The sequence below is a fragment of the Aethalodelphis obliquidens genome, unplaced genomic scaffold (assembly GCF_003676395.1).
Source record: "Aethalodelphis obliquidens isolate GAN/ISIS:26980383/991018 unplaced genomic scaffold, ASM367639v1 scaffold34, whole genome shotgun sequence".
NCBI lineage: Eukaryota > Metazoa > Chordata > Mammalia > Artiodactyla > Delphinidae > Aethalodelphis > Aethalodelphis obliquidens.
Window position 1 is genome coordinate 3,479,682 of NW_020837978.1, and position 27,044 is coordinate 3,506,725.

The 27,044-nt window shown below is 46.1% G+C and overlaps 1 protein-coding gene across 2 annotated transcripts in view; it reads right to left on the minus strand.

Moving 5' to 3' along the window:
* LYRM4 (LYR motif containing 4) overlaps window positions 1-27,044 on the minus strand; it is a 116,152-nt gene that overhangs the window by 64,654 nt on the left and 24,454 nt on the right. For both annotated transcript variants that reach the window (XM_027128283.1, XM_027128282.1), the window contains exon 2: window positions 20,212-20,332. In XM_027128283.1, coding sequence (XP_026984084.1) covers window positions 20,212-20,332 — 121 coding nt within the window. The remainder of the gene's footprint in view (window positions 1-20,211; window positions 20,333-27,044) is intronic.

The following is a 27,044-nucleotide window of genomic DNA, read 5'->3' on the forward strand; positions in this document are numbered from 1 at the left end:
GTGATTTATTATCATTATTAGAACTGTTCATTTTAGTTTTCCAGCGCCCTATTACGTGTAATTATCACTTGACTCTCGCTTTTTAGATTATAAAACATTATTATCCCATCTCAATCTCAGCAGCCTCATTTTTACTGGGTTAAATTAAAGAGAAATTAAGTAGGTAGCCTAAGATCACAACCTAGGATTTGAAAGCAGATCTTCTGACTTGAACAGTCCCTCCTCGATCACAGCTGTGTCAGGACCAACAAGCCCCTATATTTTGACATGAATGTACGTTGACTGTAACGCCCTCGGCGTCAGGGACCACAAAACTCTACATTACTCTGTACGGTACCTCGGACAGAGCAAACCCAAGTGCTACTTATAACTCAATTCCGTTGATGATTGCAACTTTCCTTAAAAAGATTTTAAATTTGTCTACAATGGTTAGTGGTGATAGTACAGAGAACTCAAAAAGCACAAAAAAGAAAAAACCCACAAAGGTGCCTAAATCATCTACCTAAGAAATCAATACTTCCTTCATTTAATCTATGAATCTAATCACTGTTGTCCCCAAATGGAGGGATGTTCATCATAGTGCTACTGTGTTCAAGAATTCTTTACACAACAGAAGTTGATCTGACCCAAAGAATGTTTTTTCTGGGCTAGAAAAGTAGACTGATACTGACATCGCCACTTACTAGACAGAAGCAAAGAGCGCCTACATGATGTTTCCAAGGTCCTCTGAGAGTTAACGGCAGAATCAGATTCGAGTTCAGTCTCCGGCTTTCTAATGCGCCTCAGATCCCACACGGAGGGATCACGCTCTTCCTTGCTTTAATTTTTTCATAGGATTTTCCTGGAATCGGTTCGGAGTTTATCTTGGAATTATGAAGTATTACACTAAGCACATGGAATAAATAGTAGTGGAGTTGCAGTAAATTCCTGAATTGACTCAAAGTAATTGATTTCCTTGAGTTTTTTTTTAACAATTTGGCTCAAACTATGAACGCTCAACATTTTTAAATAGCTGTGACTTTAAATGCTTTCCTCATATATAGATGTATCTTAGCACAATGTAACTCTACTTAGGAAAAGTCAATTTAAAAGAAAATTCATTTGGTATCTATCTGTAGTAGTGCCATCCCTGTTCTGAACTATCTTAATGAGCAATCAGCTGAATGTGAAGGCTCTGTAATCTCTGACACTGAAAATTTAATGGAATGTTATTTGTTTAATTAAAATTACCTCACTCCTGCAAATATACACACGTAAACACACACATGCACGTACACATAGTATGATAACTTGACCACTTCTCATGTGACCGAAAACATCGAATTCCAGAAAACATCATTTTAAGTCAGTCATCTTCCTCTGACACCTTTGGAAGCATTCTGGGTCAGACTCTTTTCTGGGACATAATGCAGTAAAAAAAAAACCCCTCTGTGCCATGTCTCAGCTGCTCCAAAATGAGTACTTGGAGGAAATGAAGCAGACAGTGGAAGTTAAAATTCTTATGTCTTAATGGCGAGGCAGAAGGACAGCTGTGGATTTAAGTAACCTCAAAATCCCAATCTTTTCCTCAGTAAAGGCTCCAGAGAATTTACCGGCAAATATGTTCTATCCAAGCTGAAAGAAAGATTAAAAAAAACATGTCTGGGCTGCAGTTCCCACTGGGGATGTTCCTGGGTTAGGGTCCCAGGAGTAAAATCTAGGGTCCCGTATCACCGTATACTCTAAGGTCTTAAATGGAAAAGATCTATCAGAGCTGTGGCTTGGTCAGTCAGAGGTCCTAAAATCAGTTTTCCTAATTACAAATAAGTTAAATTAGAACGCCTGAACCGATGTGTCTGATCAGAGAGAATTCAAACCCCAAATGCAATTCTAAAAATTGCTGTAACCCTGCCGTCACTGCTGTTTCAGTTACAGGAGCACAAACGTGTGAATCATCCACTGTGAGAGGGGGAGGGCTCACTGTGTGCTGAGGACTGATTCCAGCTCTATTCTTGAAAAATGAAAATCCAAGATGAGATCATAAATATTTTTATCAACAAGTAATGGAAAAGCTCTTAGTAGTCTCACAAGTACTTGTTAGAATTAAAACTGTGTTTGAAACTGCAGACTTGAGTGATCAGAGGAAGCCAGAGAGAGCTGCCTGAAGAGTGTGGTCCTGGGGAATTTTCGGATTTCAGTCTTGCAGCCTGAAGCTTCTGAACCTGAGCCCATGGCTTCCTGAGACCCAGACACCTTAAGTAAAACTTCGTCTGTACAGGTGGACACGTTTCCGGGGGAAGGGTGATACCAGATATAAGGCACTGTGTTTAAAACCTGCCTCATATACCTTAAACCACACATATACTTCAACCCAGTAATTTTAATTTTAGGAATTTGTCTTAAGAAAACCAGTCAGGAATGTACATAAAGATATTTATGAAAAATAAAAGATATTTATGGCCACACTGTCTCTAATAGGAGGGGAAAAAAAAAGGAAACCAAATAATTTTCAACATTTGGGAGATAAACAAATCATGGTAAGCTCTACAATAAAATACTGGAAGCCATAAAAAAAATCCTGAGGCAAAAGAGAATTGAGTCACATGGGGAATGTTCACCATACGTTAGGTGAAAAGAAGCTGTAAACCCAGAGTGCAGCTGTGCTCCCCAAGGGTGCTATAAAGGTGAACCTATTGATACAGCTTCATTTCGTTCATGTCCATGGTCCAAGCAGGCTGAATGGCTGCCAGCAGGCAGTTCATGGAAGCAACCTGAAGTCCTTCTGCTATCAGACCAACCCCCCAAGCCTCTAGTGGAAACAGTGGAGACATGTGACTCTCTGGGTAGAATGTACCTCCAAGATAAAACCCTCAGAGTGGGTTAGTAGAGAGTATTCACAGTCTCGGGCTAAGATCATGAGTTTGTTAAACTGGGAGAATTAAGGCAGATTAGTGAGAAATATACCTGACTGTAATTTACCTTACTGTCATTAAAAACGGCCCCCGGGCTTCCCTGGTGGCGCAGTGGTTGAGAGTCCACCTGCTGATGCAGGAGACATGGGTTCGTGCCCCGGTCCGGGAATATCCCACGTGCCGCGGAGCGGCTGGGCCCGTGAGCCATGGCCGCTGAGCCTGCGCGTCCAGAGCCTGTGCTCCGCAACGGGAGAGGCCACAACGGTGAGAGGCCCGCGTACCGCAAAAAAAAAAAAAAAAGCAAGGAAATTATTATTAAAAGAAAAAAAAACAAAAAACGGCCCCCGAGTGATATGCAGAAGCCAACAAGGTTATAAGAGAATTAGAAAAATCACCATTGTGCAACGACTAAGTAAATAAGGCAAGGTGCATTAATGGGTCTGAAAACCACTGGGCATAAGGCTGTTGGGAAACAGTTTACTTATTAATCACAAAGAGAAACGGGATGTTTATAATGGAAATATCTCGCCTCCACTTTAATAAAGGATCAAACTGAGCACAAACCAATAATGGTACCACCGACATTATGGGCGCCTGATGGGGTGGAAAGGGAGGAGGCCTTATTACCCACTCAGGGTTCCTGCCCAAGGGTTTATTCTGAGATACACTCTGACTGATTCAGACTGGCCAACAGTCTAGACTAAATAGGCCAATATCATGAAAGTTGAAAAAAAAAAGGCAGAGGGCCTCTTCTACATTCAAGGAGACTTAAGGGACGTGACTACGGAATGCAACACTTGATCCTTAAACAGATTCTGGATTAGAAACAACTGTGAAAGGTGGGACAGCTGGAGACTTGAAGATGGACTGCGGTATCGGCCAGCACACACTGATGCTCAATTCTGAGGTGTGAAAACGGAACTGTGAGAAGGCAAGAAGCACGTCCTTGTTCTAAGAAGACATCCAACTGACACCTATAGAGGTAGAGTTATGCCTGCAACTTAATGTCAACATTGGTGAAATGAAGGAAAGGGCAAAATATTCATTCTCTTACATAAGCTGCTTAAGTTCAAGTAAGACAATAATTTTTTGAAGGAGAAAACCATCCAGGACTTCCCTGGCAGTCCAGTGGTTAAGACTCTGTGCTTCTAACGCGGGGGATGTGGGTTCTATCCCTGGTGGGGGAACTAAGATCCCACATGCCATGCGGCACGGCCAAAAAAAAAAAAAAAAAAGAAAAGGAGAACACCATCCAGAGAAAAACAAGATGCTACTTTTCATTTCAGAAAAAACATGCCTGAAAGACGAGTTTTAACGTTAGCCCATAAGCTGTCTTAGGTTCCTCCCAAGGCATCTGAATGGAGCACACATTTAGAAGGGTGCATAGTGAACTTCTTCAAAGTGAAATTTGCAAACCTCATCAGTATTGTCAGTAAATATTACAGGTGTTACGAAATTAAGGGAGATTTTTAACATGCAAGGAAGTGTTGATGCCCCCCGCCCCCCGCCAACACTAAGAAACCAAGAAGCCACCTGAGTCAAGATGCACAGGTGATCACGGAAGCCTGAGACGGGCAAAGGTGATGAATGAGTTTATTATAATCCACCTCTTCAGAGACTCAAAGTCAGCCTGTTTCCTTTGCTGAGAGTCTTGGAGTTCGCTTCCCACAAGGCCTGTAAGTGAATGCCATTTAAAGTGCAGTCACTTCCAGCTGAAAAGGACTGGGGTGAGGACGGTCGAGTTGGCTGGGCGCAGGGAGGGGGACCCAAGGTCAGGGTCTGGCCCTTCAGGGGTAACATGCTCAAGTATTCTGGTACAACTTAAGCTTTTTAAATTGTTCACCTCATTAGCAAAGGATGTTTACACATGCAACCTTAATGTATGTTTATAGTTATTTATAAATCATCAACATGTGCTCCTGTGCTACCAAAGTATGCAGTTAAAAATACGTCCAAGAGTAGAGGCACTTTAAAAGATGAGATACAAAATCTGGGCAGAAGCTCTGTACTTCCTGCTTGTACCGCAAAGGCTGTCCTGCCTAATTCCTGAGATGTACCTGCTCACCATGGTGATCCAGAGGACGGCAGCTCTAAAGCACAGCGGCATTCATGTTGGTGTCTTAATCACTGGGTGCCTTAAATGAACCCTCCTTTGCAGAGGGATGTTAGGGACACTATAAAAACCCACAGTAGGCAGCCCCGCTCATAAGGACCCCAGGCAGCCTCTGCCTGACCTCTTCAATGCTACCAGGGGAAGGGTTGGGGTTCAGCTCTCAGAAGCGGCTCGTTCATGTGCTCGTTTCATGATTCACAGGGTAACTTCCTTCCTCTCTAATGCAGAATGTAGGCTGCGCAAGGGCGGGGCAGGGACGAGCGCTGTCTTACCGTCACTGTATCCTCGTGTCTAGAACAGTGTCCAGAACAGTGTCTAGTACATACAGAGTGGCAGAAATAACGGACAAATGTTGACTGATTTTTTAGAGAACTCTTCCGCACGCCTAGTCTGGCTTTATACGGAAACAACAGCAAACCCTTATATCACACTACACGCCAAGCACCATCGTAAGCACTTTCCACATGTTAACTCACTGAATCTTCACGACAGCCTTATTAGGCAGGTGCTGCCATCACTGCCATCTTGGCCGAGGAAATTGGGACAAAGAGCGGCCAAGCGACTTGCCCAAGGGCAGCAGCTGGTGAGTGGCTGGGCAGGGATTTGCTGGGAACAGTGTGGCTGCTGAGTCACACCTGTAACTGCTCCACAAAGCCTCCTCTCGCCAGGTCAGAGGACTGGCCTCACCGCTGCCATCCGGATGCACAGACCCGGGGGCTAACCGGCCCCTGCAGGTGACGAGAGGACAGACCTCCAGAGCCTTCCACATTCATCTCTTTTCCAAGCCAGACATTCTAGAGCCTTCAACTGTGTAACAGATACTGTGGAGTCAGTCCTTCAACACCTGGGTCTCCCTCTCTTCGGGTTTGGTCGAGTTTGTCCCTGTAGGGTCAAGAGTCCAGCCATAGACTCCAACAGCCCTGGGTGTGAGACCTAGCCTCGCAAAGTCACCCTTTGACTTGAGCAAGTTTCCTCTTCTGAAAAATGAGTTGATAACATTTCCTTCTTCGTAGGAATATTCACTATCCTTTGGTCCAAATTTCCTTCCTCGGGCAGGGCCCTGGCACAGCATATCACCCTCCGGGGAGACACATTAGCATTCATGTGGATGGTGACGCTGCACTTTACGGGAATGTACTGCACTGGCCTGTACATCACTTCCTTCTGTTGTCACTGGAGGGATGTGGCTCTTTAACTTAAGTTTATACGGTAACACACTGACTCAATTCTCTCTCCCACTGCACAGTTCCTCCTTTCTTACAGGAAAAAAGTCCTCATAAAAACAATTTATAGCACATCAAAATATTGACAGGAACCTTAAGCCCTAATGTCTGAAGATATCTGTAGAGACGATTTATCACAGAAGCTCCACTGTTATAACTTGGCAATTAGGAAATATTGATAAATGCAAACACATTATTGATGTCAATTACAGAAGCACAAGTGGGCTTCCCTGGTGGCGCAGTGGTTGGGAGTCTGCCTGTCGATACAGGGGACGCGGGTTCGTGCCCCGGTCCGGGAAGATCCCACGTGCTGCTGAGCGGCTGGGCCCGTGAGCCATGGCCGCTGAGCCTGCGCATCCGGAGTCTGTGCTCCGCAACGGGAGAGGCCACGACAGTGAGAGGCCTGCGTACCACCAAAAAAAAAAAAAAAAGCACAAGACTGCTGAGCCTCCCAAAGTGCTTTGACACAAGCAGTTAGAGCTGAGCCTGTCAATACGCATCGAGGCACCGCACGTGCCGTGGGAAGTCAGGCTGCTACGACCCCAAGGTGCTTCCACGTTAGAAGTGAGGCTATCTCAGCAGATGAGCACCTGCTCAGGAATATCTAACAGAACCTCAGGTGCAGTCCGACGTCAAAAAGGTGCTCACTGGTGACTCACGATGAGGTAGGCGTAGAAGGTACTCAGGAGGAGCTGGGGGCCAAGACGCACTGACGCAGCTCAACGGCCCCGACTGTGCACGTGAGGGGCGCACACCAGGCCAGGACCTGCAGAAACAGTCGGCCTTCAGGGCAGTGCTTTGGAATATATTTTAACATTCCCAGGTATCCCATTTTGTAGGACTGAGAACAGTCTTGGATTTATTTTCAGGGGATGACATGAACAGCCCAGGTTCCATTCTCCCTGTGAAGGGCAGAGGGAGATTTGAGCCCGAGTCCTGAGAGAATGGAGGTACCGGGAATTTGTGAAGGAAACTTCGTTTAAGAGGAACACAAGGTCACTGGTCACGGTTTGGTTCTGATGGGTTTCAAGTGCTGGTAGGGACACCTAAGTTCAAGCATCTACTAGACACAGAGGGCAACAGTCTGCAGGAAAAGACAGGACCAAATACAGTTTCGAGGAGGAGGTGTGGTGAACTACCTCTGAGAAGAATACGGACACAAAGAGACTAACTGACTCGGCGATACGGACACAAAGAGACTAACTGACTCGGCGATACGGACACAAAGAGACTAACTGACTCGGCGATACGGACACAAAGAGACTAACTGACTCGGCGATAGAGACACAAAGAGACTAACTGACTCAGCGATACGGGGCCTATGCTTTTGAGACAGCAGTTGCATTTCTGAAGGAAAACAGAGTTAAAAAAAACCTTTCACCTGCTGTGTGAAAGGGCTCTATGAGGCACTAGGAAAGGGCACACACAACCCTAGTCCATCTGGGAAGCAAAGCCTGGGAGGCCACAAGGACGGCTGAATGCCAGGGATTCCCACACAGAGCCTCGAGGGCCCCATGCGCACAGGTCTGGACAGGCATACACGCTCTTCCCTGAGTCACTTCTCTGGACAGACCTAAGCCCCTTACAGACATCTGCTCACCTCCCTGCGAACGCTTACTGCCGCCAGAGGTAGTACCTGCCTTCCAGATCCCTCCAGCAGTAAAGCTGCACGAGCTCTGAGGGCTCGGGGTCCGCACCTCATCCCTCTGTGTGTGCACCTGAAGTGGCAGGGCACGGGGACAGGGGGTCAGGAGTCAGGGGCGGTGGGCGCCTCACAGCCCCTCCTTGACTCTGAGCCTGCCCCGGCAGCATGTGAGCTGAGGCCTCCGTGACCGCACTGCATTGCCTCACAGCACGGTCCTTCAGCTGCATTTTATAAAATGAATGCTATAAAATCTGATTTAGATATACTCTTGTAGCCTTGGAAACCCCTTTCACTGAGAGTGAGTGAATGCCCCCAGTTCTTTCTGGTGGATAAACTTTTCCCGGTGTGGGAAAAACATTAATACAGAAACTGCCCCTTGGAATACAGTCTTCACCGTTCTACCTAAGCCACTGAGAAGCACTTGGGAGGGTCGACCTGCGTGACAGCGAGGCCCACGTGTCGAGAGCAAAGGCTTGGGCGCTGACCACGCTGCGGGGCCGGGGGCAGCTCGGGGCACAGAAGACAACCCGCCTCCCCGGGAAGTCAGAGGCCCTGGCAAAGCCCTGCAGGAAATGCTGAGGAGTTAACACCTGAGTGCTCTGGTGGCCCCGAGGACAACAGGTTTCAGTGGCAGGAGAGGGGAGCAAGGGCGCGGCAGGCCTGCCCTCGGCAGCTGGTGGGCGGGGAAGGAGCTCCCTGGCGGGGCGCTAGGTGTCCTGCGCCGCGCTGGCCCCGCATCCAGCCCCGAGCACCCTGTGCTCAGCCCAACGAGCTCACCGGCTCCCGGTCCTGAAGCCGCGGTGTGTGCGTGGGGCACGAGTGTGCGCGGGGCAGGCTTCGCAGGGCCCAGAAACCCACGGGGCCACGCCGCTTCCTAGCGGTTCCCTAAACTGCCCAGGAGAGAAGAAAGGACGGGCACTGGCCTGTAGGGAAAAATGGGCTCCGTTTAAAAAGTACTTCCAGTAAGAAAAATACGTAATATTAAGAAAAACGTGGACAGCTATACAGACAGCTGCAAACTTTAAATAACAGCTGAGAGTTACTGAAAAAAGCAAGTGCTGAGTTTGGCCCAGCGGAGACAGAACCTGGATCGAAGCCGCAGGACAACTGATTCTGGCTCTTTTCCCCCAGTCTCCCTTCCTCATCCCACTCCTTCTTGGAAGGTCTGTCGAGCCCCAGTGAAGAAATCTCGTTGGTGATGAGGCATCCACGACCTGTCACCTGTGTGAAAGGGCAGCTTCTGTCACAGCTCACAGGTCCCCGGAAACCGCCGTGATCCATGCAACATCCCTGCCATCACCGGGGGTTAAAAGCTTCTACAGAGTGTAGCCAAGGGCTTGTCTGGAATTGGCCCCGCAGCCGGGGCTGCCAGCAGAGAACCACCGCTGCATAACTCAGCTTACGCCACCAGTCACTCCCCATGCTCAAGGTGACAGGCTGCCTGTGACATCCCGGCAGCCAAGCTTTCCTTTTAAAGTGAATTCAGTAAATGCAGAGGGTCAGAGACACGCCTCACCCTTGGTCAAAATCCAACATTCACAAGTATGTTTCTGGGATCTAACAATCATCGTAAATTATTTTCAGAATCAGAAAACGTCAGGCCTGAAAGGGGGCCTCAGAGGCACGGGGCACCCCTCCACACCCATGTGGAGCTGGCATCGACGACCGCCCGCCAGCTGGCCGGGGCCGGGAGCAGACCCTGGCTGTGCTGGCTCCCTGGCCGGCCGGCGTTCAGTGATGGGTGCGCACTGGGCTCCGACGGCACATCCATGACTCTGCAGGCAGTTCTGGGACGCGCTCGTCTAAGTGAGTGCGATAACTCCATGAAAGAAACCCCCAACCCAACCTCCACAAGGCAGTTAAACTTAGGTTTGTTAAATACAGCAGATTCGTGAAGAGAAGTCTTGTGCTATTAGGATGTTGGAAAGCAGTGCACCCAATCCCTCACCTTTTACAGATGAAGCCTATTGGGTCACGGATCTCTGGTGATGCTAATATCTCGAAGTTGTGACAGACTGTGAAGGAGAGTCCATGGGACTGCAGGTCGGTGGTGCTGTTACAACATTAAGGAGATGAGACTTGGGGCGAGGAAAAGAGAAGTACTTGTTAGGCTGCGTGAAGTGGAAATGCTCGAAGAAAAAGAATATATTTAAAATACTGATTTGATTGTGCACCAGCATTACTTAATAAAGCTAAGATTATTACAGTGCCACACCTGAGAGAATTTTTAAAGCCTTTCGATTATTTATAACCAACCAATCTACGAAATGACAACCCTAATTACCAGATTTGGGGAAGAGAGAACGTTTCTGACACAGCATCTGGCTCCAGTATTTCAAACACACAGCAAGTACAAAACTAACCTTAACTTATGAATGGTATTCCTTGGGCTTCAGCAGACAAACTGAATGATGATAAAGTTTTAAGAGAGATTAAATATCATGAATGAGGATAGAGAGCTACCTAACAAGGGCTAGGATTTAAATTTAGGTGTTTCTCACTCAAAACCTCCAATCGTGTCTCTGAATGAAACAACAGTTTTTAGACCGATAGATGTATAATTAGAAAATAAATCTTTCCAACAGTGTAGGTGATACCACCCTTCATACATATGCTTGTAAAACCCATCAAATGCAGATATCCAGTGCTCAGGAAATGAGCACATGTTCTCATACACACACTGGGCTGGGCGTCATCACCTCCCTGCCACCTCGGAGAATGTGGGACAGAAACACAAATGGACATAAACAGGGGGAGCCCCTCTGTCACCCTTCCTAGAAGATGTGGCATTGTTCCCCCGTCAGCTTGGGAGAAGATCTTCTGCATAAGCACGACTGGAATTAACTCTGATTACTTGAACGACAAGCCAGGCAGTAAGGCAACAAAAGGTTTCCGCTGAAGGGCACTTCAGCGATAGCTTGTCAGGAAAAGCACAATTGGAGCTGTGACCCTGGATCTATGGGGAAATTCTGAGCAAGCACTTCTTAAATAAGGCAGCTGAACCTTACCATTTTCAGACTGTGGTTTTGTACTGTTTTTTCCTTTTGAAGGCAGAGAGGGTGAGAGAGTTTTCTGATAAATGATAAAGGAGACCAGCCCCTAGGGATAAACTATTCACGAGCCTACAGAGGGGAAGCTGCTACCTTCTAATGAGAGCCCTAAAGGGACCATCAGAAAAAGGAACACACATCTTCCCTCCTCCTCTCCTACGTGTTGTTTACCTTCTGTGAAGATAAGCCCACCCAGGGTGACCCCTCTTCTGAGAACTGGTTAAAAAGTGAGAACAGATGTAGGCCCATCCTTCTCCTAACTGTGCATCCCTGGGAGAATTATTCAAACACGCCGAGTCTGAATTTCCTCATCGAGCGCACAAGGATACTAGTATCTTTCTCACAAGGCTGCTGTTAGGCATTCAAAGTGCTTATGCAATACAGGGAGTCCGTGCCCAGAGAGGGCGCGACGAATCGACACTGGTGAGGACCCCCCCCCCAATCTATCAAATCATCCCTTTACGGATGGAGGAAACAGGGCGAACAAACCACCTGCCCAAGATCACACGGCAAGTTACTATCAGAGCTGCGATGAGCACGTTCACCTCTTGCCCCTGAGATCAATGTACTTTCTGCCGGAATTGTTAATATCTGCTTCCACTTTAGGTGTTTCAGCAACAAAAAGGCTTTTTGAGGAACTCAAGAGTGAGCAGCTCTGGCAGACTAGACTAGGAGACTCATCTGCTAGACTAGATGGGAGAATGACAGATACCATGATAAAAATTCCCAAATGAAACCTGTGCCAAAGTTTTCTATAAACGGCACTACTATGTGAGCTCTTGTGAACATGAAATATGCAGAACTATTAGCGTACATAAAAAGGCAGGGGTGATACAGGCTTCCTCTAGAAAGGAAGTGGAATCTTGTTCTGTGCGTGTCAACCTTGGAGGAATGAAGCAAATTTGATGGGTGGTCTCCAACTAAGAGACATTTCTTCTAGAAGAATGCCAACTGTGCGAAAATACTCTTGTCCCAGACTTGAGGAAATAAAGGAACTTCCAGAAAAAGCAGAGAGGAAATTAGTTTAAATTCTTGTATGAAGAAGTCTATTTGTAGCTGCAGAGGAACTATATATTGAACAGGCTGAAAAAATAAATGTCATACACAGGCCAAGCTATAAAACTCAACAAACCCTTCTCATTGCCCTGCTTTCTCAAACCTTCTGAGGAGGCTGGGGAATTTTTTATTCCTATTGAGAGGATTCATATATCCAAAAGACACAGGGTTCACTTAGGGGGCAGTTCTTTCTGGTCGCTGTATATAAATTCATGTTGATTTCCTGAGGATGTTTATCCAAGTCCGAGACAGAGCACAGAAATCTCCTTCGCCTCTGACTGCTTTAGTACTATTTTTTTAATATGTAGATTGATCCTTGGATCTAATCTTAGCTGGTCTGTAGAGGCACAGGGGAAAGCACTGCTGGGATATGCCAGTAAGCCCTATGTTGTGTTCCATGGAATGAGTGAATAGCTGGTATCCAGAACGGGAAGGGTGGGCTTGGCTCCCAAACAGTCCAAGCCAGAGAGAACTTCTGTGAGGTCTGGACAGACCTCTGAATTCCACCCCAACTCTGCCTCCGAAAAACTTACAAAACCAATTCATAATTATATGGCATAGAGGGGGTGCTCGATAAACAGGGAAAGAAACTGTGGGCATGAATTGCAAGGCACACAGTGCGTTTGTGTTTCACGTGACCGAGATGGGCCAGGGGGCAGGGTGGAGTCAAATCAAACAGAAAGAGCATTAACGCTGAGGAGGAACTGGGGAGAGCGTTCCCATCACTCACGCGTTATTGCTCTTCAAATGCCACTCCATTTTCTCTGAAAGAAAGTGTTCTCCTCAGAGGTATGCTTTAGTACCCGTAACATGGCTTCTACCAGAAAGGAAGGCTAACCGCAGAGCTGCAAGCAACATCAATAAAATAATTCAATCTTTTGACTTTCCTCGTAGCAGAAAGGTTAGACCAAGAGAAGTTTTAGGAATTTACGATGGCATAAATACACGGCTGGCGTACCCCTTTGCTCACCTATAGCCTAAACTCTGGAAAGTTAAGATCTTGGTGAAAAATGGTCAAGGGAAGCTGAGCATAGAGTAATTTACTCTAAAATGTACCAGTATTTCTGCAAATAATCAAGAAGGGGACAGATACTGATGTGAAACGTTGAACCATGGCATTTTAGAACTGGAAGTAGCCTTAGAAACTACAGCATAACCCTTTGATTTTACAGATGAGAAGCTGAAGGCTTGAGCTTCCAGCTCCGAATGACTTAGGTTTCCCAGCCTCAAGTTATCAATCAATGTCTGAGGCATTCAATTTTATTTTTCTCAATTAAGAGAAAAATTGAGGACTGGTTATATAGTTCTTTTTTAGGGGAAGGGAGAATTTTTTTATTGTGAAAAAACCCCCCACAAAAAGTTACCATTTTAACCAATTTTAAGCGTATAGTTCAGTAGTGTTAAGTACGTTCACATTATTGTAAACCATATCTCTAGAACTTTTTCATCCTGAAAAACTGAAACTGTCCCCATTAAACGCTAACTCCCCTTTCCTGCTCCCCCAGCCCCTGGCAACCAACATCCTACTTTCTACCTCCTTGAATTGACCACTTTAGGGACCTCAGATAAGCGGAATCACACGGTACTGGTCCTTTTGTGTCTGGCTTAGTTCACTGAGCACAGTCCTCAAGGTCCATCCATGTTGTAGCCTGTGTCAGAATTTCCTTCCTTTTAAGGGCTGAATAATATTCCATTGTATGTAAATGCCACATTTTGTTTATCCATCCGTCAGTGGAAATTTGGGTTGCTTCCACCTCTTGGATATTGTGAATAATGTATAATTCTTTCCATGTATTTTAAATGCCCCTAATGTACGGACTGACTTTCCTCTCCTTCATAAAAACAATTTCCAAGTAAATTTTAGAGATTCCCCTGAACCTACCAAAATGGTACTTAAGCTAAAAGTGTACTTGAAGAGAGATAAAGTGCATTATTACTTTTCCCCACAAGACATACAGATAAAACACTCCTACCTTTTCACAGGCTGTTCTACAGGGTGCCCACTGGGGGCAGGTAAGGCATCCCTTTCACTCAATTCTGACCACCCCATGGGCACTGGCACAGGCTCTGCGGAGACCCACGTGAGAGAGGCCTGTCACTGTTCAATGGCTTCTCATCTCACGACAGGCACATTCAGAAAGTGATTGCGGGACGTTCCTCTCGAACGGTCATTTAAAAACTAAACCATAAAGTATCAGATGAAGTAAAAAATATGGTTTCAGAGACTCTCACTTATCACCACCCAAAATGCCAATAAACTGGGCACATTACTTTGCTTTTAGTGATCCACAAAAATAATAAGTGTAAGCTAAACACTGAAAATGCTTCATCTCACATATACACACACTCAGGTTAGCTAAAAGGCTGCTACCCATAATATCGACCCGTTTCCTAGTATCTTCAATGGTTGTACATAATGTCTGCTCTGAACTGCTTACAATGGCAGGTTCATAGTTCTGGGTCTGACACAGCCACTATTTGAATTGCTTCATTAAAAAAAACACTAGCTTAAGGATAGCTGATGTGGTATGGAATCCTGTCATCACTAAAGAGCTGCTGGCAAAAATGGTATAACTCCAACAACTTGTTGTTATCCGGAATCAGAAAACATGACATCCAGTTGATCTTCTCAGTGTAAAATTACGTACTACAGTAACAATATATTTCTTCATCCAAATACTTATGTTACACACAACCCTTGTATAGCTGGATACACGTATATACCATCACTGGTAGAGTAAAAACATTATTTGGGTGTAAGTTCAGTGCTCAACTCACTAGCCTACATGAATGAGTGGTTGGGAACCTCTGTTACCCAGGTCTGCTCTCTCAGAGCCCAGAAGAACTGAAGGGTCGCCTTGCCAGGGTACACTCTGATGAACACTGAGAGTGTCACACAGCTGTAAATAAACCCAAACTTTGTACAAATACTTTAGTTTTCACCAGGTTTAAAGAAAAAGGGGCTACACATTTAAGAGTTAGCTGAAGTCACAATCGTAATTCATGTATTCAAGGAAGTCTCATCAGAGTGAAGAAACACAGCCCGGCACCTACCCGGTTACTGCAGATGCAGTTTCCCAGTCCCAACTGTTTCTTCTACTTCTTTTTCTCTCACAGACATGTGGCTATTAAGCGAGGTATATAACCGTATTTTGAAATGCTTGGAAAATGTTTTCTCTTTGATAGACACACAACCTCTGTGAGTTACCTGGGGTGGGAACCCCTTCTTCCCCCCACGGTTACGGAGCACCGGAAGCAGCAATTCCAAATAAGCCTGCTTACGGTTGTTTACAATCCTGAGGGGCGTGACCAACTGCGGAGGTATAGTAAGTGGAGGTGATTAAGTGATCGTTAGTCCAATAATGTCTTACAGAGGGGAATCAGAAGGAATATCTCCAGAACAGCAACATGGAAAAAAGGACAAAGATGAAAGCAAAGTCTGGTTGACTTCCTTGCTTCTCTTTCTGGTGTGAAACACCCAAGGAGCCCTGTTTACTGTCTCAGGTGGAAAGTCCTCAGTTACTTCTTTGCTGCCTACATTGTGACAGCTGTCTGTCCGGCATCTGTGCATCCTTCCTGGCGCCGGTCGGCACACACACAAAGGGCCTCTCCCACTTTTCGGATCCCACTTGGGAAGCAGACTGGGAAACTAGGTTTAATGGGGGCTAGTCCAGAACTTGCTTCCAGCAGAGAAAGAACTCACAAGAGCTGCCAGGGTCTAGCTGTCTTTACAGAACCATTTTAAATGGAAATAACGGGAGTTTATAGAAAGTGGGAGAATGTCTCTGCTAGTTACGGGACAGGGTAGGATGCACGTACCTGGAAAGAGAGAGGACTCTAATTCTCAGGGAAGAGGTGGTCCACGGCGAAGAGAGCACAAGCGCATGTCCGGCACCTAGTCCATGGGCCATAATTACGGAGAATGAATGAAAGGAGCCTGACTGGCTCATGCAGGGGAAACGCGACCTGCCCTTCTACTTCTTACAATCAGAGTAATCCTTAGGAGCAGCGTGAAAGGCCAGTAAGAAATGCTGATGCTACTAGAATCCCTCAGGGTTGCCACATGAAGACTAAATATCTCTGCACAGTAAGGATATAAAGGAAGGATGACCTCTGAGGAGAGGCTGGGCTACGATGATGTGGTCCTTAAATATCTGGGGAACAAAACTGGGAGATGACTTAAGAGTATCTCTATCCTTTGGTTTCTACTGACTCAGGAGCTCACATCCTTGAACTTCTGAGTTTGCCCTCAGGAGTTAGAGACCTGAGGTCAGGTCTGGCCAGGTGCCCTTAGACAAGGCAGCCAGCTTTCCTGCACCTTTGCTTCTCTACCCCAAGAGAACCAGAAGAAAACCTTTTCTCAGAGACTTCTTTAAAAAATGCAAAATCTTACTGTGCTTACAGTGGTATCATTAGTGTCACGGCTGACTGAAGCGAGACCCACTTTAAAGACTGGACAGCAGGAGGCAGGGACCAGTGTTGAGAGGACGATTTCAGTTTGAGTGCTGCCCTTACGGGTGTGCGTGTCTGGCGCCTGGAAAGGTGGCTGTAGGCTTTCTCATCCACGGAGAATGATGCTGAGATCGACGTGCATCCTGGTGGATGGTCTTTGAGTCCAAGTATGGAGTGGAAAGGGACTTGATGTGAAGGATATTGTAGTTCTTGAGGGTAACGTCTCAAGATCCTCATCAGATTTCCGCTTTCCCTTCACGGATCATTTGCATGAACCATGTGAGGTGATACCACGATTTTGGTGGCACAGACCCCTGGACTGAGGTGTTCGACTCCAGGGGACAAACTTCATAGATTCATTTAGTCCACAAATAATTAAGAGCCAACTCCACGCGGGGCTGGTCTAGATCTTCTGATTAACAATAATACAAGCATTTATGACGTGCCAGCATCCTTCTAAGAGCTTCACATATATTAACCTACTTTATCCTCACCGTAACCCACGAAGTTGGGCTTGTTCCCACCTGTGTTTTACGTTAGGCACTGAGAGGTTAAATACCTGGTTCAAGGTCACACTGCGACCAGGAGTCAGGACTGGAACACAGGCAGGCGGGCCCCACAGCCCATGCTCCTGCCTCCTGCGCGGTGGTGACCATGACAGCTGAGACCCCTGTCCTCGTGGAAGAGGAGAAAACAGGGCAACAAGTGATGCTATTTCTGGTGCTGATAAGTGCTGTGAGGAACTCTGAAGCAGGGTAAGGGGGTAGGGGTAAGGGGGCAGGGGGCAGAACCACGTGTGGTCAGGGAAGCCCTCTGTGATGGCGAGCAACCTTAGTAAAACGCCTGAGTGAAAAGGGGGTCCAGCTCTGCGAAGGCCTGGAGAGACTATTCCAGGCGAGGGGACAAAGGCTCCCAGAGGGTTACAGGCTGGGGGTAGGGGTGCCAGGGGCAGCAAGGGGTCATGGAATGGCGCGGGTGAGGGAGACAGGCCGTGGAGGGTCTCTGCCGACTTCACGAGGACTGCAGGCTCGTCGTCGGGGATGAAGCCCCTGGCGGGTTTTGAGCAGGTGGTAACCTGCTCTGATTTTTCACCCTGGCAGCCTGTGGAGAAGAGACCACTGGGGCAGACAGGGAGGCGAGTTAGAAGCTGTCACAGTGGCCAGTGTGAAGAAAATACAGATGCTATTTTAGGCCTTTAGGCCAAGGCCAGCTTCGCCAGCTCAGAGCGAGGGGGCTCGGGGAATCGCCTGCATCTCATAAGCTAACTCGGGTCAACGTGAAGCTCGGGTTCAGGAGCAATCTTGACGTGAAAGGGAAGCACCTGCTGCTCTGCTAGTTAACACAGACGCCCTGGGCCCGGAAGCGGGCCGCGCAGGCTCTGCCCCCCATCCAGGAAGGTGCACCTGGCAGGCTGTCCCGGGGAGGGCCCGACCCGTGGCCCCAGAGCTTGAGTCTGTTTTGTGTGGATCCACTGGGAATGTCTGGTGAGCGCCAGTCTATCCTTTCTTTTTTTTCTTCTTTTCTAAAAGCATTTCATACCAAGTGACACAGACAATTGCATAACTAAAGAAATGGTGGCACGGATTGCTAACAGGTCCCTTTTCTAAGCTCTTTCTACTCCGAGCAACTTTTCAGTAAAAGATAAAACCAGCCTGTTTCGGAGGTGCTTGCCAACTTCTGCATGGGGAAGTGCCAAAGAACTGAATCTTCCTGAGTTTATGCAAAATAAGGACGCAGGCTGCTTGTTTTTCCAAGTTCCAGTGCTAAAGCATCCCATAAAATTCAACCACTGATGCATGGAAAATGCCATTGTTCTAGAGTTTTTAAAATGGCAACCCCTTTCTCTGCCTCTATTAACACACATGCAAACGTGCAGACCAGCTTCTTCTTCTGACTATCCTATTATCTTTTCATGCTCTTAGTTAAAGATCATTTCCTAGGCTTGTCTGAATGTGGCCAAGTTATCCTATTGCTAGATAACTGTAGAGCTCAGGGAGAGTTGTCTGAATCTGAAATGTTATTCTAGAAGGGATTGTTCCATTATGTAGGCAACATAACAAGACTATTAATTTTGACATAAAATGAAAACTAGTTTTTAATACTGCTTCTTTATCGAACTGTTTATAGAGTCAAGCATGCAGAAGGGTCAGAGATATAAACATATATCCCGATACACGTCATATATCGTGATAAGACATAATGTCAGCCAAGCTGGCATCTCCTGACAATGCTAAAGAAGCCCTTTCCAACACACTCACAGATCTTAGGAAAATGAAAGGGGTTTCCCTCCACCCCTAAACAAATTCACTGCAAGGAAGAGAGAAAAACGAAGGGAAGCAGAAATGGAGCTTATGGCGTGACTGCTGCTAAATCAGAGAAAAAGAGTGAAAAGGATGATTTTTTAGAGGGTGAGAAAACCAGTCGCCAGCAGGCTGCTTTCGCCGTCGGCTCCCTGGTTAAATTTTGCAGAGAGAAGGACAAGTCACACCACGCAGGAGGCCAGGCTGCTGCAGGTGCTCCATCCACCTCACGAGAAAGAGCAAAGCAAGCACAAGCCAAGGCAGTCGCCAGCACTTCTACAGGAGGAAAATAAAACCCCCGCCGGGTCCTTCTGGGGTCAGTACCTAAGCAGCTGTGCTTCACACCATCCGCACCTGCAGATACACCTTCCACATGCAACAAAATTTAGGTTCATAGCAGTGTCTTCCAGAAAAGGGCAACATTATCTTGAATTATGACTTCAAAGTACTAGGAAAGGACTCCCCTGGTGGCACAGTGGTCAAGAACCCACCTGCCAATGCAGGGGACACGGGTTCGAGCCCTGGTCCGGGAAGATCCCACACACCGCGGAGTCACAACTACTGAGCTTGCGTGCCACAACTATTGAAGCCCATGAGCCTAGAGCCCACGCTCTGCAACAAGAGAAGCCACCGCAAGGAGAAGCCCGCGCACCGCAACGAAGAGTAGCTGCTGCTCGCTTCAACCAGAGAAAGCCTGCGCGCAGCAACGAAGACCCAACGCAGCCAAAAATAAATAAATAAGTTTATATATATATATATATATATATATATAAACTAGGAAAAGTAGATTACATTTATACTCTGTGACACATGTCCACATATCAATGTGTAATATATCTAACGAAGAGACAAAATTTAAAGAAGGTTTCCTATACTTACAGCATCAACGTCTAGTAAACTATGGGAACTCAGCTTCCCAGAAGGATGCATTCCCTGGAAATTCTGCATAGCTGATATTTATGTACTCCTTGATTCAATAATATGACAGGTCATCTTTCTTTGTGCACATGAATAGAAGGAAGAGAGTTTCGGGCTTCCCTCGTGGCGCAGTGGTTAAGAATCCGCCTGCCAGTGCAGGGGACACGGGTTTGAGCCCTGGTCCGGGAAGATCCCACATGCTGCGAAGCAACTAAGCCCACGCACCACAACTACTGAGCCTGCGCTCTAGAGCCCGCGAGCCACAACTACTGAGCCCGAGTGTCACAACCACTGAAGCCCAGGCGCCTAGAGCCTGTGCTCCACAACAAGAGAAGCCACCGCGATGATAAGCCCGCGCACCACAACCAAGAATAGCCCCTTTCTCATCACAACTAGAGAAAGCCCGCGCACAGCAACGAAGACCCAACACAGCCAAAAATAAAAACAAAAAAGAGGAAGAGAGTTTCATGATCCCGTGGTGTGAATCACAAACACCAATCAAGGGGGACACGTCAAAGCTTAAAGCTCTTAACGAAAAACCGTACATCACTGAACCATCTTACCTGTCGACGGATTATTCCAAGGTCTCTTTTGGCTTTATTCATTAGGGCTTGGATTTGTACAGGATCCTTTACATTCTTATTTTCTCTGAAGGCATCTCTTATCCTCCTGATGGCGTAACTTCTAAACGAATTCAGGGAAAAAAGGAAAAGGTGTCAGTGTGTCTGAAACGATGCTTTTAAAAATGAATTCAAAAGTGGTTCCTTAGGAATTAGCTGTCTGCTAGGCCCCGGTGGATAATCACCTCTGCTCTCTGCTCTTGGAACAGGCCCATCCATTACTATCCTGGGATGACTGAGCAAAAAGATTTGGGGAGATGAATCTACTCCAAACGAGTCAGGTGTGAATGGTAAAGTGCTACTGAAACACTCCTTAGATTATTGGCTTTTTACGGTTATTCACAACTGGCCTCCCTCCATTAACATGGATAACTGAACCTTCAATGTGCAGAGACAACACGACAATTGACAGGTCACGATGCACTGCATGTGTGTGTACCAAGACGGTGACCGATGCCACGCTTGGGTCAGCTTTCCGGTCTCATCCCACCTTCTCTTGTGAAACAGAACAGGCAAGGATCCATACTGTGACCCTACCACAGTTGAGAGTGGAGATGACACCAAAATGCTCTTCTCCATCTCTAAAGGGCACACACGTGCACACACATAAACTCCCCCCAGCCCCGCCCAACATACATCACATGCAGTTCAGGGCAGCGGTTTAAGTGCAAGCCTTGCACATCAGACAGGCTTGGGTTTGAATTCTTTTCCAAGTTCCTTCTGTTTGTGAGAACGTGGGCAACCTTCTTAACATAAGCCCCTGTTTCCTCATCTTACGCCTGTCAAACAGGCCTAATACTGCCTACCTCTCAGGGCTGTTGGGAAGGTTAGGCTTTATAATGTGTGTCTGGAATTTGGTACGAAACCTGTACACAGAAAAACTCAAGAAATAAAAGCTATTCTTTTCTTCTTCCTCTTCTTGTTACACCTTAATGCAATTAGTACCCCCTCTCCTCACGTCAGCCTGTGCTTCACTCTACACCCTTGGGGTCAGACCAGGCTGTCGTGTGGATAATTAGCCACAGTAGACGACTCAAAGGTCGGTAACCTCTGGACTCCCACACTCAGAGTGATGGCCTTAACCCCGATGCCTGCTCAGCCTCACCAGACAGAAACGAGGACCAAGGAGACGCCGCCCAAGTCAGACACACCAGACGCGACTGTCTCTAGTGTTTGGATGATCTCCGGTTGCTCTGCACTTACCTTGAAACACCAGCTAAAGAATCCACGTGAAACCATTAGTTCCATTTAGAAACCAAAGAACGGAAAAAGCAGCAGAGCAATGAGGGAAGGGGAATGCAATTTCCTCGGGAGCTGGGGGATGGATACAACTGAACTGGGAAACCTTACTTTGGAGAGGACTAATTTTGTTTTAGATAAACTTTCCTGAAGTAAAAGAAAATTAAACATTCAAATATCAAGTCCATTTGCATTTAAAAGCAAGAGAAAATGAAATCTTGTAACGTTAAGAACCACAGGGAGAAAAGTGGACCGTTCAGGAGCCTGCACTTCAGGGTGCGAGCTGCTGCGGAGTCTTTCATCTTAGCCCCATGGGAGCCTTCTGGAGTGCTTGCCGTGGAGCTTCTGGGCGCTCGGCATGTATCTCAGGGTCACGAGGATTGGAAATGGATATACATACATAGATTTATATAGATTTTCCTCATGTACAGCTGCTAATCTAACAAGACTGCAGGCAGCAGCTGGATGGCTAAAGCAATCTCTGGCACCTTTCGCGCACAACATACTGGTTATTTGTGTCACACAACATCACTGTTCTCCCTCACACCCACACGCTCCTCCAAAACAGTTTCTTTCTGGTGGTGACGGGAATAGAGAAGGAACAAAATAGTTTAATTCTAATATTTCGTTCCATATGCAGACTTGGTTTTACAACAGGAATTTACCTCAGGGAATCATCCAGTTTTTTAATTCTTCTTTTCGGAAAAATACCATGGGCAATAGTAGTCATTACTAAATTCATTCTTCTAAAAGCCAGCAACTAGCCAGAATAGCTAGGAGCAAAGGAGTATGGCTCGGAACGCAACGACCCAAGTTCTTCTAAAGTTTAAGGAAATTAGAAAATAGCTGAAGACACTCAACGATTTGTATCATTTGAGCTCAAGGTCAGCGTTCTAAGCGTGCCTTTGTGTATTCTAGTCTCCCCAAAGTCTATACCTAAAGGAACGAAGCTCTTGATCTTCCAATTAAATGTGTCTGAAGCAAAATCAAAAGCTGTCATTCCAATGCTGGCTGCACCTGTGGAACGAGTGACACGGAAAGGTCCCCTCCCCCCTTTCTTGCTCCCCGCCCCCACGTCTAGAGCACAGGTACTTCCCTTTGCCCCAAGAGAAGACACTGCGCTGGTTCTGGACCATAAAACCACTACTGCATGAACAGTTTTTACTCATATGATTCTTATTTCAAATGGTCATCATTTTGTGAAGGCAATCACAAATCGGGCTGAGTCTTCCCGTTTTCTAGGAAGGGGCTAACCACCAATTATTTCAATCCTGCCCCGCCTTGGTATGTATCATTTGCGTTTTTTTCACTGCTGCCAAGGGAAACCATTTATCCTCGAACACGTTCTTGCCATCAGTCCCCTGACTGTATCACTAAGCAAGAACATTTCGAAGAAAACCGTGAGATGCTGCCAAGGAGATGGCAGCCAACAGCTGCTGCACAACGGCCTGCATTGGGGCGACCCTAGCGGGAGCCGGACACTGTCTGAAATAAGACAAAAAATTAACACGTAAAGGGCAACAGAATGGCAACGGCTACCATGAGAAAGTAGACGGCATCCACAGAAACGGCAGGTGGTTCTGCTAACACGTCACTGCTCTGCCTCTACCCTCCGGAAACTCTGCAGTTTCTTAGCGCTACTTTGTGCAGCAGATTCCCACGAGTCTCTTCTTCTCGACCCCCTCTCCCTGCTCCGTGCCAACAGACCTCCAGCGTACACAGGTGCTACTGGCTATCCTTTCCCCACTGCAAGGATCAAACTCCTTTGTGAGATTCTTCCAGCCACTCCAATGTCCCTGGCGCAGGGCAATACGGCCGGCAGGAACGACAGCTCTACAGTGCCTGAGGTCCTGCTTCACCTCTTTCCAGAACCACTGTCAGCCAAATGCAGGCCATAATAATCACAGCCGCCCAGCACCTGGAGGCTCACGTTGGCTTCAGCGGGCAAGAGGTGTCATCTGGCAACCAGCTGATGTAATATCCTCAATTCTGTCATCCTTCGTCACCACCCCACATGCTGGCTTCTCTGCTTATCCATCCTGTAAAAACACCTGTGCCTTCTCCCCTTCCCACAGCCCCAAGCCAAGTATTCCAGTAACAAAACGACTCAACCCTTTCTCTTGGCCTCTTTGGGGCAAACTCCTGCACCTGCCTGGAAGGACGTCCTCCCTCCACCGGCCTTAATTCGGAGGTGCCCTGCTCCTGAAGACATGCTTCCCTCGCAGCCACTAGGGGGAAGCTGCGTCATCCTGCCTCCAGACTCCACGGGGCTGAGAGGAGAGTGCTGCTACGCCCTCGGACCCTACTGCTGCTTCGGATCATCTGTTCACCCTTACACACCTTTGAGGCCATACTGCCTGATGAAACCATGATGTGTGCTTCCGTGACACTGCTGTCTGCTCACTTTTTGAGGTCAAGTCTTAAGATTCATCAAGCCTTAATATCTAAAGGCCACTCAGTGAGTACATAGGCCACCAATGTTAGGTAACAAAAATTTTCATAATACGTAGTAAAGTAAGATCTTTAAAGTCAACTTTTACAGTGAGACAGATGATAGTGTTTGCAAACCGTTACTGAGGTATCTATCTTTGCTCTGCGGATGGAGAGTTCCGCAGCTGGCTAGTCTCTCCTCTTAGCCTTTAGGTCTACTAGCTGTTTCTTCCTAGTCTTCCGTGTGGGCTTATCTGACTCTGCTACCTCTTGTATGTTGTATTCTCTAGGGCTCCATATTGGACCTCATTTTAATAACATGTCTTCCAGTAACGGCGTCTATGCCCAAGGTTTCAACTACCATATATGTATATATGCCATTGGTTCTGGACCATAAAACCAATCCATAGAACCTAACTGCCTTTTGGACTTGCCAACAAAAGGCGCCCACTATGCCCACTACAAATTCTCCCACTGAACACTTTGAAAACTGAAGTTATCATCTTCTTTTCCCTTTTCCCCAATGGCCAGTATTTCATTCCTAGGTAGGAGGATCCTCAGACAGCCAACTGTCCAAGTCAGGCATTTGGGTATTCATCCTAAGTTCCTTCCTTTCCCATAATTCCTTACATTTAGACAATCACAAAATCTTACTGTTTCAACTTACAGTCTTCTGCATCATCTTCCACTTCTCCAAACCCTCAGCTCTAATCTTGGTTCAGGCTCTTACCTCAGATTAATGCAAGAGTCTTGGGATTATGGTGTATGTATGCTGTGTATAATAAAATGCCTAGTGACAGCTTTAGAGGAGAAGCTCAAGGATCATCTGAAGGTCATAAGCACTCTGGGTAAGGAACAGAGCAGAAAGCTTCCTTCTTATGAACGTGTAAGTTCCCACTGGAATGGTAGCCCCACACAGGATGGACTTTTATCTTCCTTGTGCCTGGCTCAGAGAGAGAGCTTAATAAATATTTACTAAATATACAAACTTATCCAAATATCATATCAAAGAGACCTTCAAGAAAAATACTAATAATCAGTAAGGAAATCACAACAAAGAGTAAGAAACTGATAAAGAAATAGAATGGAAAGGGTTGTAGCACAAAGACTGAATTAACCTCTGAAAGGGAATGATTACAAAATTCACCATGAGAATCCAATGAAGAAGTCTAGAAGGCCTATCATGTAAGCACTGTGGGAGGTGGAGATCAACAAGGTTACTGGCCTCAGGGGCGGCTGGAGGATGAAATCCACACCCAAATCATGAAAGAGGAAATAAGAGCCAGGCAAAGGGAACGCAGAAGGTCTGAGGAGGCTTTCTGGGGCAATGGAACAGTTCTTGACTGTATATTGGTCAAAAGGTTGAGCCTCACACTTAAAGTGGATGCTTTATTGTATGTAAATTATTCCTCAATAGGTTGACTTCTAAAGAAAATTGAAAGATAAATAGTATAGGAGCTACATTACATTTGCCCACTTTTAAGAAAAGCAAAAAAAGGGGAAAAAACCCCCCACAAAACAAAGACGGCAATGTTAGAGGGTAATTATGTACACAGCTGAAGGAAGTAAAAATTAACAGTTATTACAGAAGCCAGAAGAGAGGACAAACTAGGAAATCAAATCTAAAACACAGAAAGATAAGTTGATGAGAAATATGTAAGAAAAAAATAACCTTCAGAAGAGGGCAAAGGTATATAACTTATGAATAATAAGTGTGAACAAAGTGGACTGTGTAGGTAATTAAAGTTCTAATGGAGAAAATATTTCAGAAGTGATTATAAAAAATTGAGACGGTTCATTGAGCCTTAACAACCAGATGACAGTGACAATGCCAAGATATTTACTTTTAAAACCTTGAACTCCAAGGTCAGAGGAAAAATATTTTAAGAAAGGATAAAAAAAGAACTTTAAGCAGGTAATACTGAATGCAACAGAGATAAGTATAACCTCAGATTTCTATTTTCAAAATCCACAAAGAAAAGGGCGCTTTCTAGTCATTTCCAGTGCTCTTTTGAGGGTCCAAAGGGACAAATAATACCTATGATTTCTGGCACAGGTACCATGCACAGGGTACTGTGCCCAGAACTGGATACACATTATCTGATTTAATCCGCACAAACTACAACTCAGAGATTAGGAAAAAAAAAAAAAGGCCAAGATCAAATGTCCAGTAAGTGGCAGAGCTGGATTCTGAAACCAGCTGAACACAGTCTGGGATTTTCAACTCCAAGCTGTGTCTCCTCCAGGGGCCAATAAACCCCAACTATCCAACCTCTAACAAGTACTTGGGATGAGCCAAGTTCTTATTCATTTGCAAAGGCATTAAAGAAAATTGTCTCTGGCATCACAAAGCTTAAAAAGATCATCTTATCTCCCAACACTGCTCCAAGTACTGCTACAAATAGTTCGAGTGCCAAGTATGTCTTAGGAAAAGCGGCTGGGCTGCAAGCATTATGAGGGAAAGAGCTAGTGACAAAGGCAGTTAAGTGTAAGTGAAATAACTGAGTTTAATTACTTTAAGAAGGAGGACAATGGCCAACGAGAAGGGTATGGGTAAGGAGGTAAAGTTCCTATTAGAAACTTCCTATTAGAAACCCACTCTGGAGACCAAAGGCTCTCAGTTTTGGGAGCAGCTGTAAATAACACCCATTACATACTTCCCTGTTTACAATTCCCTAACGGTTTTCTATTATCTTCAGAATAAGGGTCAAGTGCATTAGCATGGACGGTATGTTCCTGTTCATCAATCCCACCCCACCCAGCACCACTTCCAGAATAAAACACTGCCTGCAGCTTTATGGGAAGACTTGGAGTTTTCTCAGTTCTTCCTAAAGGCAGGCCTGCTGTTTCTCCACATGTGGTGTGTCCTCCTCCAGCCCGATCTCTTGGCTAACTCCTACTTGTCCTTAAAGACCTGATCCAGTTAGAAACAAATATGACAAAAGATTAATATCCTTCGCATGTAAGTAGCGCATATAAATCGAACAGAAGGACAGAAGGACCACAGTAACCAAAGGAGTGAGCAGCACGGACCAGTAACTCACGAGAGAGCCCAAAAAGGGACTAAATTTAGAAAGACAGGTGATATAAATATATGGATGTTCAGC